General features: G+C 41.5%; 1 protein-coding gene across 1 annotated transcript in view; it reads right to left on the bottom strand.

Moving 5' to 3' along the window:
• Nucleotides 1–13,765, bottom strand: part of LOC310786958 (CUB and sushi domain-containing protein 3-like) — a gene marked incomplete at its 3' end in the record, with an annotated part of 313,431 nt that overhangs the window by 242,885 nt on the left and 56,781 nt on the right. The window contains exon 13 of the mRNA XM_083648289.1: nt 2,284–2,472. Within this exon, the coding sequence (XP_083504415.1) occupies nt 2,284–2,472 (189 nt within the window). The remainder of the gene's footprint in view (nt 1–2,283; nt 2,473–13,765) is intronic.

The raw sequence follows: 13,765 nt of genomic DNA, 5'->3' as shown, positions 1-13,765 counted from the left end.
CTTGTTTTTCGTATTTCTTTGAAATCAAACAAGCAAAAATACGGCGCTGTGCAGTATAAAATTGAATCAGCACATCCATCCAATCAACCAATCAATTATGACATTTATATAATTTCCAATACTTTGAATATTCATATTAGAATGCCCCAAGTACAAAGGTGGATTTACACTTCACATTTGCGCTGGGGTCAATTCAATTGATTTTAGTTTTCTGGAATAGATAAAACAATGAGTGAGATTTCTGACCAAATAAATGGATTATTATAGTGCTGTCAATCACAATAATAGGCTGTGATTAAAATAGATCAAACAAATACATGTGAGGTGTTGGAATAAAGAAATGCATGACAAACTGGTGTTTTTCTTTCACTTTCTTATGCTAAATGGAAAATGGACTGTATTTATAGAGTGCTTTATAACATCTCAGGTTAGTTTTGATGCTTTCTGAATTAGAATTAGATTATCTTCATTAGAATGAGGTTCTCTTAATTTGCAGAGTGAAACAGTGTCAGGGAGTGCTGCTTGGCATTGCTCACAACATCCATAATGAATTGCAGACATAATTGGCAGACAACCATATAAAGAAGTGAACAGTTACAAAGTAGCGTCTGCCACAAAGTCATTGCAAACAGCTTGCCTGTAAATTGCATGAAGATCAGACTTCAGACCTGTTGTGCTTTGGTGGAAAGACGCATCACTGCAATTAGTGTGCAACACAACTTTGTTTTTATCTCAACTTCCATCTGGAAGCTTTATAAAGGAAATGTGCCATTTAGCGGGGGATGTCTCTTCAGTCATCATGTTATCTGCATTTGCCACAGCGTTCAGTAAATCAGCAGTGTTGGGGGTAACTGTAATCCCATTACATTTGTCTTTAAAACCTCTTCTAAAGCCACCTATTTCTGAAGAAAATGGTGAAAATGACATACCCAAACTAAAATGCTTACTGTGGCTGAACCGCTAGGGTTACAGACAACTGCCTGACCTTTTCTGAAAGGTAAGACTTTGAAGTGTATGTTCCAAGTTTCAGAATTACCCTATGTGTTACTGACCCTGAGTAACACCAGCTCAAACACAGTGGTTGATTCTCGCCTAGAATAAAAAACACTTTTAGAGGGTAAACAGTTACCTCTGGTTGTTGTATTTATGGCTAGAAACCCAATGGAGACATAGCCACAGGCCTTACCACATCCCAACTCAAAGAAGATGAAAAAATACCAAAACATGAGTATTTGGCAGTGGTTTATGTAGGGAGATACCTAGGCGGATTTCCAAAAAGCCATTTGAAAAAGCCAAATAATCTGAAATGTTGTCTTTGTACAAAGACGGCTATAACTTCCGCTGTGTTGATCTTATCCGAAAAAGGACAACATGGTTCGATGCGCAAGATTCAGACGATTAATTTGGTATGTAGCATGAACAGCATTGTTCAGAATTAACTACCTAATTCATCACGTTAATGACAGATGAACAGCAAAAAATCAAAAACGTAACGCCCGTGTTACGGTGCCATGCAAGAGGTTTTAACGAGTAGTGCAAGGCATTAATGTTCCTAAATCCAGTAATCGCATTACAGTTACTAATCAAAGACGTACTTCGTTACTTGCATTACACAAGTTCTTCAATTATCTGCAGGATCGGGATTGAATCTGCAGGATTATCCAGAAAACATCAAACGTGCGGTGCTTTGCGTAACACAACAGCTGACTGTAAAATACGTTAATTGATCGAATGGATGGGCTGGAGGGACGGGGAGGAGTGGCAATTAGGTTAAGTTTAGGCATGAGGAGTGACGATTCGTTGGTTCAGGCCACTCAGAGGCAGAGGTGTCCCTCTGGCCGAACCATTGTAGCACCAACTTTCATAGGAGATTGAGCCGGGAGATGGAGGGGAATTGGCAGCGGGTTGATATATACACATACTTCTGCCAACAGCAATTTATTCAGCGCTGTGAACACAACATCAAATCTCTCTATTAAGCACCTGGAAAGGCAACATGTTACAGTGTTTACTCAATTAGTTTGACCACTTTGCTGCAGTACTACAGTACTGCCACATTTTGTTCTTTACAAAAGCACCCCCCCCCCCACACAACCTCACTGCTGCCACGGCAGCTCAGCAGCGCCCCCTCACTGCTGCCACAGCAGCGCCTTGGGAATGTGGCAGTAGACGACAGCCAAGTTAGTTGAGTAACATCCAGATGTTGCTCTGCTAATATAGCTGTCTTCAATCAATGTACGATCAAACATACAGAGGATGTGCCGATTGCTGATATACACATACCATCACAGGTGGGCAGCGGGTGGCTCCAGAAGTGGTTCTTCTCACACAGCAGTGGCTCTTCGTGGCTCAGCTGGTACCCTGGGTCACACTGGAAGGACACGGTGGAGCCGATGGACAGGTCATGTCCCAACCGAAGCCCGTTCACTGGGATGCCAGGGTCCATACAGGAGTATGTGTCCAACGTCACAACTACAGAGAGGAAAAGCAAATAAGAATATATTTTATGTAGGAGAATGTATTTATTTGCTTGGGAATTGGAAAATGATATGCATATAAATCTATGGCAGTGTTTCTCAAACTTTTTCAGACCAAGGACCACTTAAACCAATGAAAAAAACTCGGGGACCACCTAACTCCCAAAACATCCCCAAAAACTATAGGCCTATACTTCAACTGTAAATTACAAATTACATGCTAACTCATTAAGTGCCAGCCACTTTTGGAGAACGGACGCTCCCAGTGCCAGAGTTTTCAGAGCATTTTCAGTGATTTCTCGAGGCCCACAGAATATTGTGTGATATTACTATGTAAACACCGAACACGCACAAAGAACGAGCTGGCTCTATTGTATCATCATCAAAAAAAAGTTTATTGATACCATTTTCCATCCTTTAGTTATAAGCCGGAGAAGATAGGTCGTTTTGAGCAAATACAGGCGTTTCAAATTATTAGCTGAGATATTCCGCCTTTTGTGAAATGAAGCATTTCAAGCACATTCACTGACTCTGAAGATAATATTTTCTGATGTAGTGACGTGGTGTAGTTGTGTGATGCCCTGCGTGCCCCACCCCCCTCTCCCCCCCTCCCCCCCTCAGCTGCAAACTCCTCCCCACACTAACACACAGCCAACACGCACCCACTCTATTTTCGGAGCGCTCCGTTTTTGTTCCCAGCGCGACACAGAAATGCCAAACCGGACTGCAGGGAAAGGTTTGGCCCTTCGGCGTCGGGTGCTGCCTTTCTGGCGGCTAATCGTGTGGATAAACTATGCAGACAGACAGACAGAGGCAGAGAGGCTCAGTTGTGGGAGCGGATTGACTGCTGTGCGCAGCCAACGTCAGCTGCAGACAGAGCAATCTATATGGCTCTGGCTGCAGCATGCATCGGTTTCTCTTTGATCACGGCTTTTTCCAGCTGTTTTCCGGACCTTTCTCTAATCTGGAGAGCACTGTCGCCACCTAATGAGTACGTAAAATAGGTTATACACCTTCAATAGCTCCCATATTTGTACAGGAGATGCCTGAGGCTTTGATCCACGTCCCACCATCAAAAAACGCATTTGACGTCGATCGACGTCCATGGCACTCTACGTCACTATTTACTTTGACGTCGATCGACGTCCTTGGCACTCAATGAGTTAAATGACAAATAGCAGTACAATTAATCTAATTTTTGGCTTCCCACAATTATGAAAACAAGATAACCGATATAAAAAATATAACGTATATGTAATTTATTTTAGTTAGTCCATTTACTCTTTTTTTTTTACATTTATTTCTCCTGTTCAGTTCAAATATATTCAAAGTTCAAAGAAAGTTTTTTCAAGTTCAATAAATGCACAATGTTGCCAAAGTCAAATAGGCTATATTTTGCCATCTTCAAGTTGCATTCAGTGATGTTTTTGTGTTCAAATAAGTGTTAAATGGCTCTATATTCTGACAGCAATTACTGAAATAGAGTGTTTGGTCAGTAACTTGGAACTCCCAACCACCCGCTGTACTCTGTCTCTCTCCTATAGCCCTGCAGGCAGAGTGGACGTATCTCCACAAGCGTAAGTCGTAGAGAGTCACTGGTGGTGGCGTTGGATTCGGGGTGAAAAAATACATATAGTCCTTTAAAGGCATCGTGATCTGACCTTGACTTTCCCAGAAAATGTAAACATTCCTCTGATTGGATAGTGGAGGTAAAAAAAGGGGAAAAAATATAAATCTACTCGCGGACCACTAGGGGGCGCCCGCGGACCACCAGGGATGGAAACACTGTTTGAGAAACACTGATCTATGGGGATGGAATGGGTTCAGGTTGATTTTTCAGGAGTCTAGTCCTAGTGGTTTAGAGGAATTTTGAAATAGTTGACATACTCTACCAATAGAAATGCAATCATGTCCTACTGAGGAAAGATGTTGGAAGGATTTTTCCCCACAAACTGGGCCATACTTTCCCAATGTTTGCCATTGCGACAAATAATTGTCATTTCATCTGTCCAATAACATACACAACCAAAGGGCCAAAGCAAGACTGCAGTTTGAAAGTTTATTTATTTAAAAAAGGGACAATGGACATTAATTGCAGGTGGGTGCTACACATCGGTGGTGGATGAGTTGAGTTCCCTCCCCCTCCTGATATGTGAAACGCTTTGAGTATCTAGAAAGGCGTTACATAAATCCAATCAATTATTATTATTATTATCGTTATATTATTATTATTAATAATAATAATAATAATAATAATAATAATAATAATAAATATAGCCGCAAGCGGCGATGCGGGGTCCAAGCTTCCGGTGACTTGGGGGGTATATGTCAGATAGTGCACATTTATTCAGACTTGGTATGTGCACAAGTAAACAAAGTTTGGTTGAGATCTGGTGACCTGACGGTTTCCAAGTAGTAGTAGTAGCAGTAGTAGTAATAGTAGTAGTAGTAGTGTTGGTAGTAGTGGGAGTGGTAGCAGTAGTAGCAGCAGAAGTACTAAGAATAGTAGTAGTAGTAGTAGCAGCAGCAGCAGTAGTAGTGGTGGTTGGCTGTTATAGCGCCACCATCTGGTGGATTGGTGTAATTTTTTCCCTCTGAGTAGTGGGTGATGTCTTGAACCTGTGTGGAAAGTTTGGGTGATGGGGCGCGTATGGTTTCTGAGATCCACACACTTTTAGGGCAGGAAAAGAACAAAAGCAAATACACAAAAGTTTAGACATTAATCATTTCAAAACGGTTTCAAGTATCCAAAATCATTTGATAACTTTAGGTCGGGTTAGTCCTTAGATGACGCAGAAATAAATTTGTGTGATTTGGCCAAACGGTCTAGGAGGAGTTCGCAAAAGTAGGTTTTTGATAAAATTCAAAATGGCGGAAAATGTAGGCACACGCAAATGGGCGGGGCCTATATGGATAGATGTGGCTAGATCCAAGGAATCCCTGAGAAGTGAAATTTTGAGTATAGGACACACGGTTCAGAAGATATGGACCATAACGCGAAATGGTTTGTTATAGCGCCACCATCTGGTAGATTGGTGGATTATTTTTTTTCTGAGTAGGGGGTGACCTCTTGAACCTATGTGGAAAGTTTAGGTGATGTGGAGTATGGTTTCTGAGATCCACACACTTTTAGAACAGAAAAAGAAGAAAAACAAATAGACAATATAGCCGCAAGCGGCGATGCGGGGTCCAAGCTTCCGGTGACTTGGGGGGTATATGTCAGATAGTGCACATTTATTCAGACTTGGTATATGCACAAGTAAACAAAGTTTGGTTGAGATCCGGTGACCTGACGGTTTCCAAGCAGTACTAGTAGTAGTAGTAGTAGCAGTAGTAGTAATAGTGTTGGTAGTAGTGGGAGTGGTAGCAGTAGTAGCAGCAGAAGTACTAAGAATAGTAAATGGTAAATGGTAAATGGACTGCATTTATATAGCGCTTTTATCCAAAGCGCTTTACAATGTGCCTACATTCACCCATTCACACACCGAAGGCGGCCAGCTGCCACGCAGGGTGCTGGCACAGCCATCGGGCGCAATTTGGGATTCAGTGTCTTGCCCAAGGACACTTCGACGTGCGGACTGGAGGAGCCGGGGAACGAACCACCAACCTTCTAATTAGTGGACAACCCACTCTACCTCCTGAGCCACAGCCGCCACTAGTAGCCAATAGTAGTAGTAGTAGTAGCAGCAGCAGCAGTAGTAGTGGTGGTTGGCTGTTATAGCGCCACCATCTGGTAGATTGGTGTAATTTTTTCCTCTGAGTAGTGGGTGATGTCTTGAAACTTGAAGTAGTACTTGGATAGAAAGCAGTTTTTGTGTACAATATCCCTTTAAGTATCTGGACAGAAAGTGGTATTTGGGTAGAACATACTGTCAATACGACAAGTACTTCTCTGGCTCTGCAGATACATATAATATGGTCTACAAAGTTAAATACAACAGTCTGGATAGTTCACTTGGTAAAGCACATGACTTATGCTAACTAAAGACCATTGCTGCTCAAAGTTCAAACCCCACGTGGGATGAAAAACTTTCAACTTCAGACAGGTAAGTCAGTAACAGTAATTAAAACCCCACATGCTGCCTCCTTATTTTGCGGTGTTTCATGAACTTTTTCAATATCTTGGAAATGTTAGCTGGAGATTGCGTGGCTGTGTTCAAGAACGTGTTTTGCAACAGGAGAGGTTAGTTCTTGTCTCATGATGGAGCTTTTGTGTTCTGAAATCAGAATTTTCAGTTGTCATTGTGTCTTTCCCACACACACATCAAACCATAGGGCGTAGTGGCGTCCACTACAGAAGGTTGATGGGGTTTATCCCTGAAATTGCTTTTGGTGACTATAGCCAGCACCCTGCATGGCAGCTTGTCATGCAGTCCATTTACCATTAAGGACATTTTTGTATTACACACATAATGCACCACTTTACATTAAAAGTATGCCCTGAATGGAGGTGTTTGAACTAATTGGTGTGGGTTGTGCTGTTACAATGAGCACATGAGTGACAAGGATAATTCAGATTGAATTCTCTTTTTGGACCTTTCACATGTGAAGACACAATAATGTATTGGAATGTTTTTCCTCTCTCATCTGAAAGAAGGCTCCCAGCAAACACAATTACATCATGATGATGTTCTGATATCATCTTTCAGTGACGTCCAGGACTAGGCCAAATCACAGCCGATTTGAGGATCATTTAGACATCTACACAGGAATGTCAAGATGACGTCGAAATATGACATTACCATGAATAGGCATATTCAGTTATTCTGCTATGTACACAGTGTGTATTCAGCAGCGTTATACATAATTATATCCAGATTAACCTTTATTCTACATTTTCAAAAAATAAAACAGTTACCTGGCCGTGGTTTGAACCCAGGACCTCCAGCTTTGGGGTCTGCTACTTTACCCCTACACCATCCTTCCACAGCAATGACGAGGCACGGATGTAACCTTATTATGGCATAAACTTGTTTTTATTCAAACGTGGGTGTCAAGTCTTTGTGGATCGGGCATTACTGTGTGACATCTAAACCAACTGTGTATTATGTTACAGCAGATGCAGAACCCCAAAACACATTAACCCCACCCAAAATGCTACATTCCAACTTCCAGTAGTAGTAGTAGTAGTAGTAGTAGTAGTAGTAGTAATAGTAGCAGAAGTAGTAATAGTAGTAGTAGTAGTGTTGGTAGTAGTGGGAGTGGTAGCAGTAGTAGCAGCAGTAGTTGTAATTGACCGGTTAATGAGTTGTGGGCAATTTAGTGTTGGCGTGTGTTTCATTAAAAGTTTCGAGATTTATCATTTCAAAACGGTTTCACGTATCCAAAACCCTTTAATAACCTTAGGTCGGGGTAGTCCATAGATGACCCAGAAAAAGTTTTGTGTGATTTGGCCAAACGGTCTAGGAGGAGCTCGCAAAAGTAGGTTTTTGATCAAATTCAAAATGGCGGAAAATCAACCACACATAAATGGGCGTGGCCTAGTGGGTTAGATACATGATGCTCCAGGGAAACCAGTAGATGTGGAATTTTGATTCTACAGCTCGCAGTTCAGAAGTTATGGACCGACAAACGTGAAATTGGCTGTTATAGCGCCACCGTCTGGTGGATTGGTGTAATTTTTTTACTCTGAGTAGTGGGTGATGTCGTGAACCTGTGTGGAAAGTTTGGGTGATGGGGGGTGTATGGTTTCTGAGATCCACACACTTTTAGGGTAGGAAAAGAACAAAAGCAAATATACAAAAGTTTAGACATTTATCATTTCAAAACGGTTTCACGTATCCAAAATCCTTTAATAACTTTAGGTCGGGGTAGTCCATAGAAGTCCCAGAAAAATCCCCTTGTGATTTGGCCAAACGGTCTAGGAGGAGTTCGCAAAAGTAGGTTTTTGATAAAATTCAAAATGGCGGAAAATCTAGGCACACGCAAATGGGCGGGGCCTATATGGATAGATGCGTATTGATCCAAGGAATCCCTGAGAAGTGAAATTTTGAGTATAGGACACACGGTTCAGAAGATATGGACCATAACGCGAAATGGTCTGTTATAGCGCCACCATCTGGCCGATATGGGTAATTTTTTGTTTCTGAGTAGTGAGGCACATTTACAATCTATGTGCCCAGTCTGGCTACGCTGAGCATTACAGTTTCTGCTGTACATACAGTTTTACCGGAGAAGAAGAAAAAAAAAAATAATCGGAACAGATACAATAGGGATCCACGCACTTCGTGCTTGGACCCCTAAATATAGCCGCAAGCGGCGATGCGGGGTCCAAGCTTCCGGTGACTTGGGGGGTGTATGTCAGATAATATAGACACTGAATTGCACATTTAGTCAGAGTTGGTATGTGCACAAGTGCACAAAGTTTGGTTGAGATTTGCTGACCTGACCGGGTTCAAGCAGTAGTAGCAGTAGTAATAGTAGTGTTAGTGTATATGTGTGTAAGTGTGTATATGTGTGTGTGTATATATGTGTGTGTATATGTGTGAGTATATGTGTGTGTGTGTGTGTGTGTGTGTGTGTATGTGTATATGTGTGTGTGTGTGTGTGTGTGTGGCGTGTGTGTGTGTGTGTATAGGTGTATATGTGTGTGCATGTGTGTGTGTGTGTGTGTGTGTGTGTGTGTGTGTGTGTGCATGTGTGTGTGTGTGTGTGTGTGTGTGTGCGCGATGTTATGTAGAGGAAGGATGACATCATAGATGACATCATCAGTGATGTCACAAGACTGTCATCGGTGATGACATAGTGTCAAAGTTTAAACATTTATCATTTCAAGACGGTTTCACGTATCCAAATTCTTTGTAAGTCTTTAGATCAGGGAAGTCCAGAGATGACACAGAAAAAGTTTGGGCTCATTCGGGCAAATGGCCTAGGACGAGTTCGTTTATCAAAAGTTTAAACATTTATCATTTCAAGACGGTTTCACGTATCCAAATTCTTTCTAAGATTTTTAATCAGGGAAGTCCAGAGATGACACACAAAAAGTTTGGGCTCATTCGGGCAAATGGCCTAGGACGAGTTCGTTTTTTTTTTTTTTGAGAAAGTCCAAGATGGCGGAAAATCTAGCAGACTTAAATGGGCGTGGTCTATATGGATAGATGCGTATTGATCCAGGGAATCCAGCAGATGTGGATTTTTGATTATACGCCTCACGGTTCAGCAGTTATGGACCAATACGTGAAATGGTCTGTTATAGCGCCACCATCTGGTCAATATGGGTAATTTTTTGTCTCTGAGTAGTGGGGCACATTTCCAACCTATGTGCAACGTCTGGCTACTGTACCACTTACGGTTTTTGACGTGCATACTGTTTTAGCGGAGAATAATAATAAAAATAAATATAGCCGCAAGCGGCGATGTGGGGTCCAAGCTTCTGGTGACTTGGGGGTTATATGTCAGATAATATTAATATAGACACTGAATTGCACATTTAGTCAGAGTTGATATGTGCACAAGTGTGCCAAGTTTGTAGTAAGTAATATGTAGTAAGTAGCAGTGGTGGTGGTAAGCCAAATGGTGGCTGTCAAAGAGTAATGGACTTTTTCTAGGCAAACTGTCATAATTTCAAATCCTAGCTTCCTGATAAGCTTAGATGTGTTAGCCATGAGTGGACAGCTTACTGAGGTGTTGCTTTTGTGTTCCGAGTCCATTGGATGAAGATAGTGTGCTGCTTCTACTGTACACTTCTGATCATGGTTATAGATGTGCTCAGTGAGGAAAGGATTAAACAAACTGTTCCTGAATGGTGATCTAAGTAATTGGTTGTCACAATGAAAAGCCAATGCTTTTGTAGTAGTGGTGGTAGTCATTAATCTGGTCTGCATAAGCACAAGGCCAGAACTTGAACCATTTGTTCAAGCTGATGTTATGTAGAGGAAGGATGAGCTACTTTACTTGCCGCCTTGCTGTTGTAGAGTGGATGAGGTACTGGGAGAGCTGATGTTATGTAGAGGAAGGATGACATCATAGATGACATCATAGATGACATCATCAGTTATGTCACAAGACTGTCATCGGTGATGACATAGTGTCAGAGCATGTGTCATCAAAAGTTTAAACATTTATCATTTCAAGACGGTTTCACGTATCCAAATTCTTTATACAACTTTAGATCAGGGAAGTCCAGAGATGACACAAAAAAAGTTTGGGCTTATTCGGGCAAATGGCCTAGGACGAGTTCGTTTTTTTTTTTTTTGAGACAGTCCAAGATGGCGGAAAATCTAGCAGACTTAAATGGGCGTGGTCTATATGAATAGATGCGTATTCATCCAGGGAATCCAGCAGATGTGGAATTTTGATTCTACGCCTCACGGTTCAGCAGTTATGGGCCAATACGTGCAGTCGGCTGTTATAGCGCCACCATCTGGCAATATGGCTCATTTTTTGTCTCTGAGTAGTGGGGCACATTTCCAACCTATGTGCAAGGTCTGGCTACTGTAGCCCTTACAGTTTTTGACGTGCATGCTATTTTAGGGCGGAATAATAATAATAATAAACGGAACAGATACAATAGGGATCCACGCACTTCGTGCTTGGACCCCTAATAAACGGAACAGATACAATAGGGATCCAAATAATTACACTTCAGGGTTAAAGTGGGTGCATCTCATTGTAAAATTGGACTTCAAACGGCCCAAATCTGGCTTCAAACGGCCAAAATTGGGCTTCAAATGGCCCAAATTTCTCGCGCGTCGGCCCATATCGGCCTGGCCTGCTTGGTATCTAATGCCCGGCCTGAATTATGATCCCAGTCCGCCCCTGTTTTTAACTATATCGCCCAGCCCTACTCATGATATATAATATACAGTCTCTAGTGTATGATTCAACTTTTCCCATGTTCTAATCTAGTGTAAAAAAGCAAACAAACTGAAAAAATAAAAGAAAAAAATAAACAAAAATCACAATAAATCGTAATATCGAATCGCAATAATCGTAGAATCGCAATACTTAAGAATCGCAATATAAATTGAATCGGCACCCAAGAATCGTGATAGTATCGAATCGGGAGATAAGTGAATCGCCACAGCCCTAATATATATATATATATATATATATATATACACACACACACACAAAATGAAGAAAAAAAAGTGATAATACAGAAGATTTCAGTTTTGTTATCTTGGGTCACACCTATTTGCAATGAGTGGTAATTGTAGATGACATCCAAACTGTTATGTGACATCACTCACTTTGTTTGGCCATAGTAATCACCCATAATGCTAGCAGACACTGGAAAAAAGTAGCTTGTTATCCTACCTCATCCAAGAGTTGTCAGGAACCTACAGTAACCTACAGAGTGAGTATTGTGTGTTAGCTCTGCCCACCCTGTGTCACCAGAGACACCAAGTTCATGATGCTACAATACAGAAAATACAAAAGCGTCCATCAATGGACCATATGCTAAATCACCATTGTATTAACTTACTATCAGATATATAGTGACTTAACAGACATTTATTTAGATGACATTTTCTGTATGATCACTTCAAAGCAGAGCTTCAGACTATTCGATTTCTCTCCCTCCTCACTGATGCACATTTTGTTCTGTTTGTTTAATATATAGATTGTGTTTAATAGTTTTAAAGTTATAATCTCAAATATTTTCATTTAAATAAATATTTGTTAAATCACTATATCTGATATTGAGTTAGCAAAATGCTGATTGAGTCTATAGCACATTGATGAAACCTTTCAGTATGAAACATTTTCAGTATGCATTTAAGAATTTGGTGTCTGGTGATACAGGGTGAGCAGAGTTAACACAACAGACTCACTCTGCAGGTTACTGTAGGTTTATCACACCTCAGAGCAACAAGTTACTTTTTTCCAGTTTCTGCTTGCATTACAGGTGGTTAATAACCAAACTGAGAAATGTCACATAATAGTTTGGAACTCATGTGCAATTAACACTCATCAACTATAGGTATCACCCAAGAAAACAAAGCTGAAATCTTATGAATTACAGCACGGGTCGGCAACCTTTTTGATATGAAGTGCCATTTTTAATCGTGCTCATCAATCAGCATGTCACACTAAAATCAGGACATTGAAATGAAAGCACTATACAAAATACTCAGCACAGTCTTTTTAAGTCTTCTGCGCTGGCATGTTTTATCTGCTTTCTGCTGCCCAGAGCCATATATATATATATATATATATAGGATATTTATGGTAGTGACTTCCAGACAATTGGACTCGAGTCATAGGGACTCGGACTCGAGTCGACTCGAGTCGCAAATTTGACGACTTCCGACTCGACTCGGACTTGGAAGGTAAATACTTGAAACTCGACTCGGACTTGGAAGAAAATGACTCGAAACTCGACTCGGACTTGTGACAAGATCAGCCGAGTGCACCAGCTGGGCGTACGCCTAGGTTTACACGCTACGTCCGATGTAGAACTTAAAGTTACGACTAACTTAATTTTATGACTAGTGCACCCTGTATGCGCTGCGTCTGTGTATGGAGCAGGCGTAAAAGTTACACCCAAATGCGTACATGTAGCTACTCACTGACAGCTGTCTCATCTTGATCTGCGCGTGATGCGTTCGGAATCTTCTCCAAAAATATCGATCGATATGTGCTGTAAAATAGACGTTTTGAGCGCAGGACCTCCGCTCGTCGGCGGGTTTTAAGCTGATGCGTCAGAAGATCTTTCAATGTCTTCCTGACTTCGTCAACTGCCCGCAGTGCGCAGTCTGCCATGGCATTCAGTAGGCTACTGATTGCACTTGTGATCAAACTGCTTGTGTTGGCGCTGTTAAATTGAGCTGTGAGAACGTTTCTATGCTTTGAATACAACTCTATAAGTTTGAGCTGAGTTGGAGCTGTCTGTCAGCTGTCTCTAGCTCGTCTGAGAGAAGTGTGTTGCTTGGCAACAAGCACGTATTAACATGAACGCGCACGTCCGCAGCCTAAATAATCTCTGCCTTGTCATTTTTTCTAACCTGTGACTCGACTTGACATAACCTGTGACTCAACTCAAGACTTGACTTGAAATAACATTGTGACTTGACTTGACTTGACTTGCCGACAAAAGGAAATACTTGGGACCAATTGACTTGAGACTCGCTTGGGACTCGGATCAGAGGGACTTGGACAATTGTCTGGTGACTTCTGCCTCTGATTGGTTGCCTTCCATGGCAGCAGCAGAGCAATCTATAAGGGAGTGGCGTCTTACTAGATTGGTCTGCTGCTACCATGGAAAGCAATCAATCAGAGGCAGAGAGTGGCTCATTACTGTAAATATCCTAAAGAACATGCTGTGTAATTGCAAATGGTTGTTT

Source organism: Poromitra crassiceps (assembly GCF_964638095.1).
Source record: "Poromitra crassiceps genome assembly, chromosome: 12".
Lineage (NCBI taxonomy): Eukaryota > Metazoa > Chordata > Actinopteri > Beryciformes > Melamphaidae > Poromitra > Poromitra crassiceps.
Note: the sequence above shows the minus strand (reverse complement) of the source record. Positions and strands in the feature narration are given on the sequence as shown.